The sequence below is a fragment of the Myxine glutinosa genome, chromosome 11, assembly GCF_964187855.1.
Source record: "Myxine glutinosa chromosome 11, kmMyxGlut1.1, whole genome shotgun sequence".
NCBI classification, from domain to species: Eukaryota; Metazoa; Chordata; class Myxini; order Myxiniformes; family Myxinidae; genus Myxine; species Myxine glutinosa.
This window is the reverse complement of record NC_136271.1, coordinates 108,549,862-108,570,627: the sequence shown is the minus strand read 5'-3', so window position 1 is coordinate 108,570,627 and position 20,766 is coordinate 108,549,862. Positions and strand designations below refer to the sequence as shown.

The 20,766-nt window shown below is 49.6% G+C and overlaps 2 protein-coding genes across 2 annotated transcripts in view; one reads left to right on the top strand and one right to left on the bottom strand.

Annotated features, from left to right (window-relative positions):
- Nucleotides 1–20,766, bottom strand: part of TUBGCP6 (tubulin gamma complex component 6) — a 119,291-nt gene that overhangs the window by 46,747 nt on the left and 51,778 nt on the right. Inside the window, 3 exon segments of the mRNA XM_068131302.2 lie at nucleotides 908–1,002; nucleotides 1,134–1,935; nucleotides 14,111–14,249. Coding sequence (XP_067987403.2) covers nucleotides 908–1,002; nucleotides 1,134–1,935; nucleotides 14,111–14,249 — 1,036 coding nt within the window.
- LOC137430645 (uncharacterized) lies at nucleotides 17,521–20,703 on the top strand. Its single transcript, XM_078765926.1, has 5 exons — nucleotides 17,521–17,822; nucleotides 17,953–18,125; nucleotides 18,258–18,721; nucleotides 18,957–19,571; nucleotides 19,710–20,703. Exons 1-5 carry the CDS (start codon nucleotides 17,521–17,523, stop codon nucleotides 20,556–20,558), a joined length of 2,403 nt encoding a protein of 800 aa, XP_078622052.1. The 3' UTR covers nucleotides 20,559–20,703.

Genomic DNA, 20,766 nt, shown 5'->3' with positions numbered 1-20,766 from the left:
GGATTTTATACAGCAGGTTAAAGCAGGGTCTTGGAATTTGTCTGGCAGGCTATCACACGCACCAACACTTGGTGACAACTATCGAGGACGCCTCTTCGTGGTGGTTGTACCCCCCCCCAGCGCAAGTCAAGGGACAAATCTTCCCCATTCTTCCATGCTGCCTGGATTAGTCAGGGCTAGCGCAGTCGTGGTCAGAGTGCCGATCGGTCCCCATGGACCGGCCCTGTCTCTTCCTGTGTCTTGTCTCTCTTTGTGTGTCTGTCTATCTCTCTCTCTAACTCTGTCATGGTCCTAACTTTGTGAAGATGGGGGTACACCATCCTAGATGTGGGGGACCTCTAGGTCGCTCCTGGAAGATAAATCGGCTGTCTCCGTGCCACGGGCTTGTTCAGTTCAAACTGTCCGAGGCTATACAACAACAACAACAACAACAACAACAACAACAACAACAACACTTGGTGAAGGACACAGATATTTTAACTACCATCCGCCATAAATTCTGGCAGACGGGTCCCTGGCTTAAGGTTCAATGGGATGGACGGCGCAAATTTTGATGCAACAGTTGCAACACACTGCTTGTGGAGCATCTGTCCAACCATTAACAGTAAGGTCAAGAAACGACCCCAGACTGGACAGTTAAAAGACAAGCACATCCTCCTTGTACCATCTTGTCAGGAAGATTGGACAGATAAAGTATATTACAGACATGTATATGATATGACAATCTGTCCTTGTATATCATTAATCCATTGACGAGATGCAAGTTTATAAACAAGTACTGTACTTCAAAATAACATGAGTGCTCTGTGATAAAAGCAGCATCACATCCTGGTGACAAGATCTCGCTCTTCCTACGTGCGTAAAGTACCATGTAAAGAAAATAAAAGGATTTGGATACAGACCGCACCTTTAGTCTCAAATCGACTTCAACAACCTGCGAATCCAACGCTGGTTCAACCGGAGAATCTTCTTCAGGGAGGAACATGTGGGAAAAGCAGGGGGCTGAGGTGAAATGAGGCAACGTATGACATTTCACTAAAGAAAAACGTTGACATAGGGAGAGCAATGAGGAAAACTACATTACTACACGTTGTACATGAGAAATATATTATGCAACAAAATAGCATTAGCACCTGGCTTTGCTGTGCAATATTCGGCTTGATAGTGTGTTTTTGGAACATCTGCATCACAAACATTATCTTTGTGCTGAGGGTACAGGATATCCTGGATGACTGAATCCGAGACATGTTTATGTTTTGCTGTCAACTTCTGCTGTGGAATCAGTTGCACCTCGGTCAAATCAAGGAGATCCATTGATGAGGAACCCGGCCGAGTCACAACTCCGTCTCTTTCTGCGGTCACGGACAGGTTGCCGCCACTCTCTTTGTGTTCCTTCATGCTCGTTTCTGGCACGTACCCTTGCACAATTATACGAGGGCAACACGTTTCTGTGTTAGAAACATAACCATCCCGTTGGATATGGCCCACAGACACGTGGTCATTATCAGTGGAAAGTGGCTCCGTATGCTCTAATTTGTCATGGAAACCTGGTGACACATCACCACAAATCAAACTTTGAGAGATGTGGAGCAAGTTCTGAGGGCCATCAGGCGTTGCTTCCTCCTCACACCGCAAAAATACAGCGTCACTTATTGTTTCTTTGTTAGTTAATGCAGACATCATATAAGTCTCATGGTCATCTAAAGAGGTATGCTGCTGACTCTGCTTTTGAGAACTATCGAACAGGCCAGTTGCCCTATTGGATAGAGACGAATATGCGGTCTCTCCGTTTGCATCCAACTTTGCAACGCTTGACACAGCAACCTTTGTGTCAAAGTCCTGCGGTTCTTCAGAAAAGCTGGACTCTTGCAATTTGGATCCACACGAGCCCAGTTTGAGGGTGTTTCTTGTCAAATCTTGACTGGTAACACTGCCCTACAAACACAAAAAGCAGATAACATTTTGAAGGGGCACTGTTATCTACTTTCTTCGGTATTTCACCAATATATAAATGAAGATGATATTTCTAAAGTCATTTGAGACAAATTTCATTGATAGTTAACAATACTATCTTTACGAAAATTACTTGTGAGGAAAACAGACATGCAAGAATGAAAATGATGTTAAACAGTAATTCTGGGACCATCATGGTGTTTAAAGAAGACGTAAGATACAAGGTTAAGAAAATACCGGTTTCAGTGTACAAGAGACTTTAGTTTGTTTCATTACCTGCAATCAAGGAACAGACATCGAAAAAAGGAAACAAATAACTCGTAGATTTGGTGTGCTCAGTTCCCTCAAACTTTCATTACGGAACAGAATTACAAAAAAAGGTGTTACCTACAGAATTACCGCAACATGCATTTAAAAAAAAATCGAAGTAGACGGTAAATAGAGTATACCCAATTCTCTGCCAATGTATGGAGAATCCCAGGATGATGAGCTGTATGTTCAGATGGAAATGACAGGGTATGCAGCATGGTCTGCTCAGCATTTCTGTCTTCAGTTTTAATTTGAAGACTCACAAACCAAATAGCTGTGCTCATCAAATGTAGCCTGGTTTAACAGGACACAACGATTTTTGCATTTTGCAATAATATTAATAGTAGTTAAAAAAATTGTAAAAGCGATGCAGAGTTTATATTCACCTTATGAACAAGTAACAGCAAGTAACAACAGGTATTAAGTGAAGGACTCGAGACTGGTTGACTCATCCCTCCACCCATCAAAATACTTTTTCTCAGATTGGCATCGATCTCAATATTGGCCAGTTTGAGGCAAATATGGTGAAGGTCCAATATTTGGGCGAATTTCTGCACGTCTGTTTTAATGGAAACTCCTGAGCTCACAATAATGGCCTTTTGTGAACAGAGATTTCAAGAGATGAATGCATATTGTTACGGAAATGACGCAGTGGCTAAGAGTGTATAGATTAGAATCGTTATTTTCCTCAGTTCATGTTTTAGCGCAAGAGTGAGGTAAAATGAACTGCAATAGGAATATGCGTCGATAATCATATAAAAAGCATGTCTTCTCCACTCCCAATGGTTTTGTCGAAAACTACTTTTCCCTAAATCCCTTTTCAATATTTCATCCTCTGTAAATCTGTTGTTTATATCCTTTACAATAAAGTGGCCTTGCGGGAAGGTCAAGGCAAAAGTTTAGGCGCACTCCAGCCAACCCTGGAACATTTGGGACAGGCCTAGAGGTTTTGGGGTGGGGTTTCAGCTTGTTGGAATGAAGGTATTGGAAAGGGTGTTGGAGAGGAGGATAAGGAAGAAAGTGAAGATTGACGAAATGCAGTTTGGATTTATGCCAGGAAGAGGAACGACAGACGCGCTTTTTATTGTGAGGCAGTTGCAGGAAAAGTACATGGAGAAGAGGAAGAAGTTGTTTCTTGGGTTTGTTGATCTGGGGAAAGCATTCGATAGGGTTCCACGTGAAGAAGTGACATGGGCATTGAGGAAGTTAGGAGTGGAGGAATGGTTAGAGTAGTGATGGCAATGTACAAAAGAGCGCGCACAGCTGTAAGGACAAAGGACGGGAACAGTGGTGAGTTTGAGGTGAAGGTGGGAGTGCATCAGGGGTTGGTACTAAGTCCACTACTATTTGTAGCTGTGATGGAGGTGCTGGCTCGGAACGTAAAGGAGGGTTTACCGTGGGAGTTGTTGTATGCAGATGGTCTGGTGTTGATTGCAGAAAGTATGGATGGACTGAAGGAGAAGATGAACAAGTGGAAGGAATGTATGGAGACGAAAGGTCTGAAGGTGAATATCGGAAAAACGAAGGTGATCGCAAGTGATAAAGCATGTGGTGAGGTGCAAAGAACTGGGAAGTGGCCGTGTGCTGTGTGCAGGAAGGGTGTCGGAGTGAATTCCATTCAATGTACAATGTGCGCTGAGTGGGTTCATCAAAAATGTAGTGGTTTGAGAGGGTCATTAACGAGTGTGGCAGCTACATTCAAGTGTAAGGTGTGCACAGAGGGAGCTGCAGATGGAGGAAATGTTGAGTTGGATCTTGGAGACGGCGTGAAGCTGGAAGGGTGTGAAAACATTTTGCTACCTCGAAGACATGCTGAATGGAGAAGGTGGATCAGACTCGGCAACGGTTGCTAGAGTGAGATGTGCATGGAAGAAGTTGCGGGAACTGAGTGGCGTGCTGACGAGGAGGGGAGTGTCGTTGAACCTGAAGGGAAAGGTGTATGATGCATGTGTGAGAAGTGTTATGATTTATGGGAGCGAGGCATGGGTAATGAACATAGAGCATCAACTAAGGCTGGAAAGGGTGGAAATGTGAATGGTTCGGTGGATGTGTGGAGTATCGTTGAGAGAGAGGAAGACAAATGATGAATTGCGAAAGATGATGGGAATAGAGCCTCTGATGGATGCTGTGAAGAGAAACAGTTTGAGATGGTTTGGTCATGTGTTGAGGAAGGATGAAAGTGACTGGTTGAGAAGAGTGATGGAAATGAATGTAGAAGGAAGTAGAGGATGGGGAAGACCAAGAAAGACTTGGCTAAAGATGGTCAAAGAAGAAATGCGGGCAAGGGGGTTAACAAGGGGAGATGCAGAAAATAGGGCAAAATGGAGAAGATTGTCATGGGGACCGCAAAGCTAGCCCCTGCTCTTGCAGGGGAAATGGCCTTAAAATGCCTGTTGTTGTTTTCAGCTTGACCAATGTATGAACGGGTCGATGAGAATATAGCAGGAAGGGCTTAGCCCTTAGGAAGTGCATCATTGGTTTGGTTCTATATATTCATAGAGGCTCTGGTCGTAAGTTTGTTTACTTACAAACAGGTCACTTCATTCCTGTACTCTGGTCGGCTCAGCGCACTCCCACTCATCGTCCCAGCGCACCTGGTCACAGCAACGCACACGATCGCACCTCCTGTCTGCAAACCCTGGCTAAATCACCTGAGTTCATCCCCACCGTACAAACAAACATGAAGCTCACTCTGTTCAATACCCGGTCCCTCAACAACAAAAGCCTCATCCTGAACGACTACATTCTGGATAATAAACTGGACTTTCGCTGTCTCACTGAAACCTGGCAACAACCTCTGGACTACTTCTCACTCAACCTCACTACACCCAATGGATATTCATACATCAATAAACCATGCTCGGAGGGCCGAGGTGGTGGAATTGCCGTAATACACCGACAGGACATCAGGACCAGCCTCATCTCCATCTCATCTGCTCCATCATTTGAACACCTGGCTTTTAAACTCTCTGGTCACACGCAGTCAGTCATGGCTGTCGTCTACCACCCTCCCAAACCACACCCATCATTCCTGTCTGACTTCTCCTACTTTCTGACCCAGCTCTGTTCCCTCTCCCCCTCAATCCTCCTCCTCAGTGATTTCAATATCCACATGGACTCCACTGACTCCACAATAACCACTGACTTCACTGATTTACTCACCTGCTTTAACCTCACTCAACATGTCAACTTTCCTACCCATAACCGTGGGCACATTCTGGACCTTGTCTGCTCTACTGGATTAATTTTGCACCATCTCTCTGGCTCCGACCTCACCCTCTCTGACCACTTAGCCATCACTATGACCATCAACATCCCCACCCCAGCACCAAGGCATTATCGCACTATCAGCTTCCATAAGCTAAACGCTCTTTCACCTACCTCATTCTCATCCACTCTCTCTGAAAAAATGTCCACTTCTCCCTTCGTTGACCTCCACACCCCTTCTGACCTCACTGACTACTACAACCACACTCTCTCCTCCTGCCTTGACCAGCTTGCGCCTATAAAAACCAAAACGGTTTCTTTCACCCATTCTGCTCCCTGGTTTACCCCTGAACTCCGCCTGATGAAAACTCGTGCTCGTCAACTTGAAAGACTCCGCAATAAAACAGGTCTCACAATTCACTCCCAAGCCTACAAGGACCACCTACAGCACTACAAAGATGCCCTCTCCCGCGCCCGCTCCGCCTACTACTCTCAAATTATCCACTCTGGCTCTGGAAACCCAAAAGCACTCTTCTCTACAATAAACAAACTCCTCAGCCCCCTGAACACCACCACCCAGTCATTCACAGTAGAAAACTGCATCTCCTTCCTTTCATTCTTCCAAAGCAAAATTGACAACATCTACAACAGCTTAACCACCCGCTTAACCACCCACAACAACAGCTTAAGGGCACCCGCTCCCCCTCAAACCACCTGCCCCCCCTTATCCTGCCAACCCCTGTCTCAGTTCTCCCCAGTCTCCCCTACTGACCGCTCTGAACTCCTCATAGGAATGAAAACTGCCACCTGCACTCTTGACCCCATCCTCTCCAGCTTTGTCAAGGCCTCCCTTCCTGCTCCCTCTCCACTTATCACTGCAACAATAAACTCCTCCCTGTCTACAGGCATCGTCCCACCATCCCTCAAAATTGCTGCTGTTACCCCCATTCTGAAAAAACCTGGACTAAACCCTGACACCCTAAACAACTTCAGACCCATCTCCAACCTACCCTTTCTGTCAAAAGTTTTGGAACGTGCTGTAGCCACTCAACTCAAACATCACCTCTCTGCCAATAACCTGTATGAAACATTCCAATCCAGATTCCGCTCCAACCACAGTACTGAAACTGCTCTCCTTAAAATCACCAACGACCTTCTCCTCTCCTCTGACGCCGGCAACCTCAACATTCTCATCCTCCTCGACCTCAGCGCCGCCTTTGACACCATCAATCACACCATCCTCCTCACCAGACTTGAAACCACCTTTAACATTACCGGCACTGCCCTCTCTTGGATCAAATCATACCTCTCTGACAGACGCCAGTTCATCTCCATCAATAACTGCAAATCCCCCACTGCTCCCCTCCCCCAAGGTGTCCCCCAAGGTTCAGTTCTTGGCCCCCTCCTCTTCATCCTGTACCTGTCCCCCCTCGGTCACTTAATCCGCCGTCATGGTCTCCAATTCCACTGCTTCGCCGATGACATCCAGCTTTTCATCTCCACCAAGTCCATCTCCACCGCCACCCACTCTATCCTGACAAACTGCATCACTGAAATAAAATCCTGGCTTCAAATCAACTTCCTCAAACTTAACTATGATAAATCTGAAATAATCATCATTGGCCCAAAAACGCTCACCAAATCCACCCATAACTTCGCCCTCAACATTGACGGTTTCCCAGTATCCGCCTCCCCTCACATCCGGAATCTTGGCATCATCTTTGATCAAACCCTCTCCTTCGACAAATACACTAAACAAATCACAAAGACAGCCTTCTTTCACCTGAAAAACATCGCCCGTCTCCGTCCATCCCTCTCCTCCACGGCTGCAGAAACCCTCATCCACACCTTCATCACCTCCCGTCTGGACTACTGCAACAGCCTCCTCTATGGTTCACCCTCAATAATCACCAATAAACTCCAATACATTCAGAACTCCGCTGCCCGTCTACTCACCCATTCCCGGACCCATGACCACATCACCCCCGTCCTTTTTAAGCTTCACTGGCTCCCTATCCCCCAGAGAATCCAGTACAAAATCCTCCTCTTGACCTACAAAGTCCTCCATAACCTGGCCCCATCCTACCTGACTGACCTCCTCTCCAGACACACTCCCACCCGCAACCTCCGCTCTGCTGGTACCAACCTCCTGACCCCCCCCCCCCCCCATCCGGACCAAATTCAGATCCTGGGGGGACAGGGCCTTCTCCATCGCTGCTCCCACCCTCTGGAACTCACTACCTCACACCATCAGACTCCTCCTCACTCACCACATTCAAAATATCACTCAAGACCCACCTGTTCAACACTGCATTCAACATTTAACCCACAGCATTTAACCCCTGACTATTGCTTCTCCTTCTCCTTCCTTTTGCTTTGATTATTATTTACCTATTGATTTTTGTCTTTTTGCACTTGTTTTTTGTACTCTGTCAAAGCGCCTTTGGGCTTCTTGAAAAGCGCTATATAAAATAAATGTATTATTATTATTATTATTATCATGGGGCGGGGCGCAACCCAAGGTCATAAAATGAACCCTGAACGGTATGTACAGTGCGATGCAGAGTCATGTCTGCAGTGCAGCTCGGAGGAGTTTGCCTGTCCATATGTATGTATGTATGTACGTCCCCTCAAACGCACAATCAGAGCTGAGGATCTGGTCACATGACAGGGGTGATGTGATGTCATTACGGCGGTTCGATGGCGGACTCCACACACCGCCATTTTTATTCCGATGCCGTTCAGGCCGGACATATCGTTGAACCTGTCATGTATCACAATCTGCATGCTCCACCTTTACGTTTTTCATTCAGTGTGAAGCACAAGCAACCACGTGAAACACATGAAGTAAAACACATTAAAATAAGGATTTTTAATAACACTCTATTGTTATCGTGGCTGTGGTTGTTGTTGTTTGTGGGCCCCTTTCTGTGTAGTTTTATATATTTTTCTATTGCTTCGCAAAATATAACTACTGTATATATAATTTTGTATACTCGTTCCATGTCCTTCTGAAGGGGTTCTACTGTTGTAGAATAATAAATGTTTCCGTTCAAACTGCTGTGTGAATAAACCATACATTAGCGCTTCTTCCTCTTCTTCAAACTCGCAAGAGGCTTTTAGAACTGGCAAGTTCGTGATAAAACAAACGTTTTTTTATGGCGTAGATGTTTGGTTCCTGTGTTTACTGCATTTGTCTCTCCATCTGTATGTATGTCCCTCACATATTTATGCTACATATGGGGTGAGTTTTATACCCACAATTACACTTCTGAAAGGTAGAATGTAATGGCATTTGGCTTTGACAGTTATGTTTCTTTCAACACCCTTTAGGGAACGTTCATATATTCCGTTGTGGAGGGCACAAGGGACAATAATTCCGCGCACCAGTGGGTGGCGCGAGCGTCCAGGCAGGGAACGAAAGCGCATGCCCCGCCTTTCGACCGATCGGCCACGCCGGGGACAAGGCGTGGCCTCGGGACATATATGCGGGCTCTAAGCTCGAGCCCGCCCAGTGCTGAAGTGCGAGCTTTGAATAAAGACTCGTGTTTGCACCAACACGTTGTGGCCTACCTCTCTGGCAATCGAGTCGTGTGTGCACAGCACCACACAGGTGACCCCGATTGGTTCAGCCGTTGCTGACCCCCGAACGCGCCATGGCTACCAACGCCGTCGCCGTCAAACTCCCCGAGTTTTGGGAAGCGCAAGCCGACGTTTGGTTTGTGCAGGCCGAAGCTCAATTTCAGCTCCGAGGCATCACGGCGGACGAGACCCGGTACTACCACGTGGTCGCCGCCCTCGGGCCCGGCACTGCCGCCCGAGTCGTGTCCATCCTTCGGCGCCCGCCGGGCGACCACAAGTACGAGGCGCTCAAACGTCTCCTCCTCGCCACGTTCGGGCTCACGGAGATCGAACGGGCCGACCGCCTCCTGGACCTTCCCGCCCTCAGCGACACACGACCATCCGTCCGGATGGATTTCATGCTGTCGCTGCTTGGAGACCAGCGCCCGGATTTCTTGTTCCGCGCACTTTTCCTACGCCAGCTACCTGCACAGGTGCGCCTCGCGCTGGCCGGTTCCAAACTAATGAAACCCCGCGCCCTGGCTGGAGAGGCCGACAAGTATTTCGTGGCCTGCGACACGCGGTCGGTGTACGGTGCTGCCGTAGGGGCTCCCGGTGCAGAGGCTCCAGCGCCCCCTGCTTCCCTCGTGGCCGCTGCTACGCCCCGCCCACTACCGCCGCCGACACGGCCGCCGCGGGGGCCACCGCCGCAAACCTGGTGTTACTACCATGGCAGGTTCGGCCGCAAGGCTAAAACGTGCCGCCCGCCGTGTTATTTTGACAGGTTGGGAAACGACCGGCGCTCACTTGCGGCCATGAGCGTCGGACATTCCGGCAGCCTCCTGTTCATCACGGACACCTTGTCCGGGCGCCGTTTTCTTTGCGACACAGGAGCGCAGGTAAGCGTCCTCCCCGCCTCCACGTCCGACAAGCAAGCCGCGGGCCGGGGCCCCGCTTTGCTTTCCGCCAACGGTACACCCATCTGCACATTCGGGAAGCGTTGCCTCTCACTGCGGTTCGGAGGGCAGCGCTTTCAATGGTCGTTCGTGACCGCCAGCGTGCCAATGGCCCTGCTGGGCGCGGACTTCCTATGTGCGCATGGGCTGTTGGTCGACGTGAAACGCAGACGTCTCGTCCAGGCCGAAACCTTCAGCTCGCTCGCTTGTTCGCTGAGCGGCTCACCGAGCGGCTCGCCAAGCGGCTCCCTGGAAGGTTCCGTCCCGGCGAGTTTAGTTTGCACGCTTCCGGCAGCGGACGACTTTACCCGCCTCCTAGCCAGTTTCCCGGCCCTCACGCGGCCCACCTTCTCAGCGGTGGCCATTAAAAACGGGGTGGAGCACCATATACCCACGGTCGGGCCGCCGGTCTACGCCCAGGCACGCCGACTCGAATCCACGAAGGTCGCCGTGGCGAAAGCGGAGTTCGCCACGCTGGAGCGGCTGGGGATCGTACGGCGCTCCAACAGCGCTTGGGCTTCTCCTCTGCACATTGTGCCGAAGCCCGGCGGGGGATGGCGGCCAGGCGGGGACTACCGCCGGCTCAATGATGCCACCACCCCCGACCGCTACCCGGTCCCGCATATCCAGGACTTTTCCACCCGGTTGGCAAACACGACCGTGTTTTCCAAGGTGGACCTCATCCGGGGCTACCACCAGGTCCCCGTACAACCGGGCGATGTCCCGAAGACGGCAGTCATCACCCCTTTCGGCCTCTTCGAGTTCCTGCGAATGCCTTTCGGGTTGAAGAATGCGGCCCAGGCGTTCCAACGGCTTATGGACAGCGTCTTGCGTGACTTACCTTTCCTCTTTGTCTACCTGGACGACATCCTAGTCGCGAGCGCGTCCCGGGAGGAGCACCTGCTCCACCTCCGCACGCTTTTCGAACGCCTGGGCCAGCATGGCCTAATCATCAACCCCGCAAAGTGCCGTTTCGGCGCCGCCACCGTCGACCTCTTGGGGCACCGCATCACCAGGCACGGGGCCGTCCCTTAACCAGCCAAGGTGGAGGCGGTCAGGGATTTCCCGCGACCCCGCACGATCAAGGGGCTCCAGGAGTTCCTGGGCATGGTAAATTTTTACCACCGCTTCGTGCCCCACGTCGCCCAGCTCCTCCGCCCCCTGCACGAGGCCCTCTGGGGCAAGCCGGGCAAAGGTGACATCGCCTGGTCGGAGCCGATGGCCGTGGCGTTTGCGGGCGCAAAGCTGGCCCTGGCCAACGCCACCATGCTGGCGCACCCGGCGCCCGATGCGCCGATCGCCCTCACCACCGACGCGTCGGACTACGCGGTGGGCGCGGTGCACGAGCAGTGGGTGCGTGGTGCTTGGCAACCGCTGGCGTTTTTTAGCCGGCAGCTTCGCCCGCACGAACGCCGCTACAGCACCTTCGACCGCGAGCTGCTCGGGCTCCACCTGGCGGTCCGACACTTCCGCCATCTGCTGGAGGGCCGCCCGTTCATGGCATTCGTCGACCACAAGGCCCCTTGTGTTCACGATGGCCAAGGTCGCCGAGCCATGGTCGGCACGGCAGCAGCGTCACCTCTCTGCCGTGTCCGAGTATACGACGGACATCCGTCACGTAGCGGGTAAAGACAACCCGGTGGCGGATTGCCTTTCCCGGTCCGTCGCGCACGCGGTCCACCTCGGGATCGACTATGCCCGGATGGCAGAGGACCAGACCGCCGACCATGGCGTCCAGGCCTTGCGGACCGCCGTCACGGGCCTCCGCATCACCGAGGTGCCATTCGACGCCGCGGGCGCAGCCCTCCTGTGCGACGTCTCCCTCGGCCGGCCTCGCCCCATCGTGCCCGCTGGCTGGCAGCGCCCAGTGTTCGACGCCATCCACGGCCTGTCCCACCCGGGCACGAAGGCCTCCCAGAAGCTCGTCGCGGCGAAGTTCGTCTGGCATGGCCTCAGGAAGGACGTCCGCGACTGGGCCAGGACGTGCCTCACGTGCCAGCGCGCAAAGGTCCACCGCCACACCCAGGCCCCGTTGGCCTCGTTTGCGGTGCCCGAGCGTCGGTTCGACCACGTGCACGTCGACTTGGTGGGACCTCTGCCCCCCTCGCGGGGGTTCACCCACCTCCTCACCATGGTGGACCGCACCACACGGTGGCCAGAGGCCGTCCCATTGGCGGCGACATCTGCAGCTGATGTGGCACAAGCCTTCATCGCCACTTGGGTTGCCCGGTTCGGTGCCCCCTCGGACATCTCGTCCGACCGCGACCCCCAGTTCACCTCGGAGCTCTGGGCCGCGGTGGCGCAAGGGCTCGGCGTGAAACTACACCGCACCACGGCCCACCACCCCCAGGCCAATGGCCTGTGCGAGCGCTTTCATCGCTCGATGAAGGCCGCGCTCCGGACCAGCCTCCGCGGCGGCGGCTGGGCCGACAGGCTCCCCTGGGTCCTGCTGGGCCTCAGGACGGCGCCCAAGGACGACCTGCGCGCGTCCTCGGGCAACCACTGCGGGTACCGGGCGAATTTATCCCCGACTCCACGGCTCCTTGGTCGCCGGTGCAACAGCGCTCCACCCTTCAGGAGACCGCCCGGAGGTTCGCCCCGGTGCCGACGGCACACCACGGTTGCCCGTCTTCCCACGTCGCCCCGGAGCTTCGCACGGCGGAGTACGTCTTCGTCCGGCACGACGCCCACCGGGCACCGCTACGGCCCCCGTACGACGGGCCCTTCCGCGTGCTGGAGACCGGGGACAAATATTTCACCATCAACATCGGCGGTGCCCCGGATCGCATCTCCGTGGACCGCCTCAAGCCGACCCACCTCCATCTGGACCACCCCCCGCAAGCAGCTCTGCGTCCGCGTTGAGGCCGCCCCCAGGCGGTCGGACCCCCGGCACCCCCCAGCCCCGCTACCCCACAGCCCTGCACCCATCGCCAGGGGGCGTTTCGGCCGGGTCATCCGGCTTCCCCGCAAACTCACCCTTCAGGTGCGCGGGAATTCTGGGGGGGCGCGTGTGGCGGGCACAAGGGACAATAATTCCGCACACCAGTGGGTGGCGCGAGCGTCCAGGCGGGGAACGAAAGAGCATGCCCCGCCTTTCGACCGATCGGCCACGCCCGGGGACAAGGTGTGGCCTCGGGACATATGCGGGCTCTAAGCTCGAGCCCGCCCAGTGCTGAAGTGCGAGCTTTGAATAAAGACTCTTGTTTGTACCAACGCGTTGTGGCCTACCTCTCTGGCAATCGAGTCGTGTGTGCACAGCACCACAACGTCATATACCTGGTTGGGGCAAATTATCACACTTGATGATTGGGGGGAACTGAAATTATGACAACAGGGTGATATATGATGAGGGGAGGGGGGTGCCTGCCCCCCAGATCATATATAATTAAAACTTCGATTTAGGGCTCTACAAACATTGAAGCATTTCTTATGAATGCCTCCAACCAACCTAAGCCTGGTATTGGCTTAACGGTTCGGGTGGAGGGCTTGGGATCCTCGGGTCCCGAGCTTGAATCCCTGTCAGCTGCTGAATTAATACCAGGTGGGGTTGACTCAGCCTGTCATCCTTCCGAGGTCGGCAAAATGAGTACCAACTCACTGGGTCCTCTCTCAAGGAGGTTGGTGGCAGCATTTGCACTCCGGCGACCGTAAAACACCTCAATCCGTAACACACAAAGTGGTGTGTATCAGGATAGTGCTGAGGTCACTTTGATAGTGTTGACTAACTGACCAACATATAGAATAAACCGGTGTCTCAATGCAATTTCTTCACTTCCATGTTGACAGACAGTTTTGAGACTTCGAGTACTTGAAAATAATTTAATACTTACATTATTTTCTAACTGGTATCCCCACCCAGGTCATACTATCCTCTTCAACTAAAGTATCACACAAGCCCGGCTATGCCGCTGTTAGACTTTCGGTCTTGTTTTCAAGAAGTTCATTCCAGAACAAATGCAGAAATTACAGGTGAAGGTGTGGTGAGTCTTGAAACAGTAAAATTAAAAAAGTTCTCAATCTTGGACACAATCAACAAATGGGATGGCAACAGTCAATTAACTATAACATTTTCAGTGTTGCACATCTGTATACAAAGCTCACAGCAAGGTTTAGCATCCTCCCACCTGATGCATTTGCTGCTTCTCCAGTGTCTGCTGTTCGTTTTCATTCTCCAGTCTTGGCCTGTGCACTTTGCACAACGTACTCGGTTTTTTATGTTCAGCCTCTGGCAAGAGCCCATTATGCAAGTCCACAAGTTCCTGCCTGGATAACACACCACATGAAACATTGAACATTGTCACAGTTGTTGAAAATCATCATAATTTCAACCACTGAAAGCAAATGCTGTAGCCAATGTGATCAACACATATAAACTGTGAATTTATTGATGGGAAATGTAATAAATTCCTTCATTGTCCATAGTTTTCCATACTGTGAAGGAGCACCATTTCACGTGGGATGTGGACCTGGGATAGCTGAGTGGTGAATTGGCAAAATTAAACCATGCACAGGAAAATCATTGGTCATGAATCAGTTCTCTTCCTCAGAGGCGTTCTGTCCCCCGCCAGAACCCAAACGGTTGGGTTCTGGCGGGGGACAGAACCCAACCGTTTGTGATTGGCAGCACAGCGCATTGTATAAAAGGCTCAAACTAGTGGGGCTTTTTGTTTGCCTCATTTTTCCATGCTGTATCCAGCCCATACTCTATTCTCACCAGCAGTCATCATGTACTAATAACTGGGCCACAATCCTTAGATGTTCACTCCAATTGGCTATGTCATTAACTCACTCACCTATGAGCTTGTGAATGCTATTTCTTTTCTTTCAGAAGTTCTAAGCTGCAATTTGTATCACTTCATCCAAGGGGCCTGCACTATAAATGCAATACATTTTACGTGTATACAAGATTGGTGAGCCGTAGTAGCTAACAAAATTGATGATAAATCACAGCGCTGAAAAAAAGACGTCGAAGACAAATTCACACAATACATTCGATACGTAGAGGCAGGCATTCAGTAAAACCCCGACATTTGTAGATTCGCAATTCGCGGAACCCAGGTATTCACCGCTTTGAAAATGTGTGCTGTTTCTATTTTTGCGGCCACTGTGTTCCAGCTACTCCTGGTTTATCTGGGTATATACGATCCCCACCCACCCACGAACTCCACCAATGTTGGTATTTTTTTGTTTAACGGAAAAGCCTGGCTCACAGACACGATCGCCAACCCTCCACACAGGGGAGTGGAGGGGAAAGAACATTATAGATGGGGTATGCCGTGGGGAGTGGGGTTGCTTCGTTTCTTGCATAATTATTTTATCATATATTTTTGATCGGGAACCGCGAGTCATTATTAAATTATATATACTAGCAACAGTACCCGCCCTATGGGCGGGGCTTCAATTGGGAAGCCCAAATGAAAAGGTAAACTATCAGAAATTGAAGGCTTTTTTATTTTAAACGATTCATATAAACATCCGTTGAATCATATCACACGCAAATCATCAAAATCTAAACAGTACATGGCTAAACAGTACATGGACGATCACGTACCACGTACGTCTCGCTCGCTCTCATGTTGTCCCGATAATGATCCTTCTGCAGGTTCACCGACGGAAACCTTATGACTTTTACTTCCTCTAGACAGTCAAGTTCGCTAATCTTTTCGGTGCACTGGCACGAGCCGAGAACGGCCCGTGCAGGGGCTGATCCGAGGATCTCATCAAACCGTCCGATCGGTAGTAGCGATGGGCGGTGTGTACAAAGGGCAGGGACTTAATCAACGCGAGCTAATGACTCGCGCTTACTGAGAATTCCTCATTCGTGGGACACTGTCTCAAGCCCCAGACCCCATCACGGATGGGGCTCAGCGGTTTACCCGAGCCTGACGGCGAAGGGCAAGGTACACGCTGGCCCGTCCAGTGTAGCGCGAGTGCGGCCCTGGACATCGAAGGGCATTAAACGTTCATTAAACATTAAACGTTCATTAAACATTAAACGTTCATTAAAGGATTACGAAACGAAAAACATTACGAAATTACGTTCACGCCGTCACGTCAAACACTACCGTGAACACATATAGTCTAGTAGGAAGACTAGGTCCCCCTGCACCCCCCGGAGATATACTTCTAATCAGTGTTTCTAGATTGGAAAAAATGTGTAGAAAATGACTAGCTATGGCCCCAAGCTGAAAAAATGTCCCACATACCATTTTTATGCAAATTACTGCTGCCATTATCAAAAAAACGATTTTTGACATATCTCAGCCAATATTGCAGATAATTGAAAAATGAAGGTGTCTAGACCCATGTTTTGAAGGGCATAGATCATGATAGAACTATTCATAACATGATTACATGTGTCTATGGTATACTAGTATGCATATTAATGCTGTAATTACAAAATAATCAGTTTTACAAATGATAAGGATACGTTAATACTGCAGATAACTTAACATGGTACATAAGGGGTCTAAACCCAGGTATTTTCAAGGTTAAATGTCAACAAGATGCTCCTGAGTCTTGCATAGGGGCGGGACATTGGCAGTAACATTGGTACCACTCAACTTTTCTTCCCACCATTGACTTTGTATTGCGAGAGATTTTCACTTGCTTATTTAAAGGTTTCTCACCCAGCCCACGTAAAATCTACCAACTCCTGCTGTTAACTCCCAAACATATTTTTTTATGTTATCCAATCACAGTGCAGAAATGACAGACTAGAGATCCAAATTAGTGCTGCTATAGCTGCCATTTTACATTTCCATCCATGTAACATGCGCGCTCGCGCGCTCGTATCAATTGGTAATGTCGCGCGCTCGTATCAATTGGTAACGTTGATGTTATTGAATACCTCAGTTGAAAGTTCAGTCTTCCATTCCATCTGTGTGTTGTTCTTGGTATTCATCCTCCAATCTAGCCAGGTAAGATGCTAACTATAATGTTACTCACACTCTTGACTTCAGTTTCTGCATGAAATCATAAACAGGCAGAATAACAGCTGAGCCAGCTAGCACCATGTTAGCTAACGTTAAAGCTAGCCTCATCTATGTACAGTATGTTCCTAATGTCGGTGTAACTTAAACTTTTGTTAATGCCAAACATGAGACATATCTGTTGACTTCTGTATATGAATTGAACCAGAAAGAGGCACGACAGCTGAGCTAGCTACAGTAACTTAGCACAATGTTTCATTGGCCTAGATAGCTAACGTTAGTGTGGAAGAATTTAGATGTTTTAGCTATTAGCACTTTTGATGCCACTAAACATGGTTTAGTCAGCTAAAAAGTACCCTAGTGTAATTTGAACGATTGGACCCTTCCACACATCCATGAACTACATCGGGATGCTCACTGGACACAAGATGCGTGGTTCTGGATATGCAGAGATTCTCTTTGAGGCACAACTAGTAACAAGTGGATCTCTCAAAGGTGTTCTCAGTGGAAAGGCCTACGCAAAGTCCCTCTTTTGCCTCAAAACAGTGTGTGAGGCAATGGAGAGGCTGTTGATGGAGAGATTCACTGAGGAGGAGAACATCATGATCTCTGACCCTGCTGTGCTTCTCAGAATGACCCAGTCTTGCAACCGAGAGCACCTCGATGAAGCCCTCAAAGACCCCTCAACTCTACTCCTCATCAAAAAGTACCATGCCTTTGAGGAAAAGGTGTGCAAGGGCCACCTGGGGAAGACAGCTGCCTTCTGGATGTCGTTCATTACCCACTGCCATCTTGTCTTCATGCTCCTCCACTCTGTGAAGACCAACAACCTCCAGCTGTTTCACAAGTGTAACGGAGAGATGGCAGATATCTTCTTCGCCTTTGACGGACACAACTACTCCAGGTTTGTGTAGCATACATGGTAAAATGTATAACCATCACTGAGTAGATTTTAATTGATACTTGGGTTCATGTATTATGAGAGGAGCTATTCCAATAAATGTCTACAGTATTTCCCTCTCTGTACTTTACAGATATCTGACTTGGCTGGAAGTCCACCTGACAAATCTGGAAAGCACGCACCCAGGGGCCAAGGACCTGCTTACTATGGGTGCAATCGCAGTGGCTCGCTCGATGATACCAGGGGCACTCAGTGCTGTCGACAAGACAATGGAAGAAACGTTCATGCGCTTTGCTAAATCATCAGGTACATCATTTTCTTTCAGTACATTATACATTTGAAACTGTAGAAACCAGCTTTATATGATGTAAACTGCTCTTACAAAACATTTCCCTTTTAATGATTGGGTTATGCAATTAAAATATGTTCACTTTTCAGGTGGCTTTGCTGGCCTGTACAGTCAGTTTGGGGCATACCAGAGATGGTGCCGAACAACCACAGCACGGGCACAGTTCTATGAAAAGACCCTTGAGATGGTGGATCTCATCGATGACCCAGACTGCCCAAGAGCAGGGAGACATCGTGAACTAGAGAAGGCAGAGATCAGAAAAGGCGAGGAGGCCGTTCAGCGAACCCTAACTACTATCAAGAACTTCACCAATCCGTTCACCATCATTGATAAGGACAAACTCTACTGCCTGGCCTCTGGTGCTCCCGTCCCCATGGATGTTGAGATGGATGTGTTACAAGCAGAAGCTGTGGGGAAAGCTGCGAAAGCTGACTTCATCAGGCACCTGGAAAGCGGAGAACCTGAGAGCTTCTTCAACCCAATCAAGAGAAAGAAACTCAAGACCATGGAGGCTAGTAACAACAAGATCACACTAACATCCTCACAGGGCAAGGTAAGGATGTAATCCAATACCCAAGTGCTTTTGTATTTTATGTTGTATTTTTAAATGGCGTCCTGTACATGCTATATTGAGATACAAGATTGAACTCCAAATTTGTTTATTAAAGACAGTGCACATCAATGAACAATGTAAAGATTGTAAATATGCCAATTTATAGCACATGAATAATTTTCACCTGTAGTCCTTCCTGTAGTACATATCAACCAATCACCATTTATCATTCCAGGTCATCCAGTATCAGGAGCAAAGCAACCTTGCATTCCTGCTCCTTGTCAAGTCTCAGAGTCAAGATGAGCCATTAGACCTGGGAGAACTCATGAAGTACTGCCTGATGCCAGTGCCTCCTAGCCTTGGGACACCAGATGGGTTCTTCTGCAAAACCAACAAAGCCTCCATTCTGCACTACCTTTTAGAGGACACCACACCACAAGATCTGCAATACCCCAAGGATGCCCTGTTCATCCAGGATGGAATGGCGCTGCTGCATACCCTTGCCAACCTTCCCCCAACATGTGGTGAGATATGCTTGCAGGTGCTTGATCAGATGGTGGCCAAGCAGCACTTTCTGTTCTCCACTGACAGTTACCATCCTGAGTCAATCAAAGCGCAGGAAAGGCTGAGGCGGGGCAGCTCAGAGAAGATCATTCTGGCTGGACCAGCAACCAGGAAGCCATATGACTTCAAAATGTTCCTTGCAAATGACGACAACAAAAAGCAGATGTGCCAGCTTCTTCTGAAAGTGTGGAGTGGACAAGAGGCAGCTACCAGGCTGGAGAGAACAGAGATGGCTGTGCTGATCGTGGAGGGGAAGGCCCACCAACTTGCCTCAACGAATGGCAAGGTAAAATTGAAAGCCCTTCGTGAATGGCGATTCAATTTGTAATTTTTCCTGAAAAAAAGGTGATTACCTGTGATGTTTGTCTAGATCTGAAACTGGCAGTGACTGGTGATTGAAATGCGGTGCCTTTTTGTGTTTCAGGTCGAGGTACGTGAACTCCCCACGATCTACAGCAACCAGGAAGAGACTGATACCAGGGTGGTTCTGTACCTCCATCATGCTGCTACCATCGGATACAAGAACGCTGTAGTCAGAACACCGGACACAGACATCCTCCTGATCCTGCTCCACCATGCCCACAACATCAAGCTGACGGTGTACCTGGATACAGGGTCAGGGAAGCATCGCCAACTTGTCAACGTCTCTGAGCTGGCAGAATCCCTGGGAGAGGACTACTGTGCCACTCTCCTGGGGTACTATGTGTTCAGCGGAGAAGACTGCACCAGTGCCTTCAAAGGGAAGGGAAAAGTCGGGCCCTTGAAAAAGCTGGAGAAGAATCCCAGGTTTCACAGGGCATTCGGTGAACTGGGTGACAACTGGGATGCCAACCCTGAGGTGGAGAGGCAGTTAGAAAAATTCACCTGTGTGATGTACGGCCAGAGTCGCGAGTCATCAGTGGACATTGTCCGTGCCAAGCTGCTACGAAAAATGGTGGGAGAGGACAAGACCCTCACATCCAAGTCCAAGGTTGATCTGGCTCGCCTTCCTCCATGCCAGTCTGCCCTGAAGCCGCACATCCAGCGTGTGAACCACCGCGTAGCATTGTACAAAAGAGCCGATCAACCTATCATCGAAAAGCCAAAACCTTATGAGGAGCAAGGATGGATAAGGACTGATGAAGGACTGTTGAAACCAATGTGGTCCAGTGGTCCCATCCTACCAACCTCACTGGTGGATCTTCTGAACACAGGAGAGCACGAAGAGGAGGAGGAAGAGGAAGGAGAAGAAGAGTTTGACTCTGACGATTTCGATGAAAATGATGATGACTGACTCAGTGTAGAATCACTAATGCTAATGATGTTTATCTAAAACAAGCAAGAGAAGAGTGGTCACATTGAGTGCTAGGACTATTTTGACAGTTGTAATATTTAGAAAAATAAAACTTTGTGTTAACGTCTGTGTAGACGGACCTTAATATGAGTCTATTATTTCGTAAAACTGTGATTATTTTGTAAATAAAGCACTAATTAGCATACTA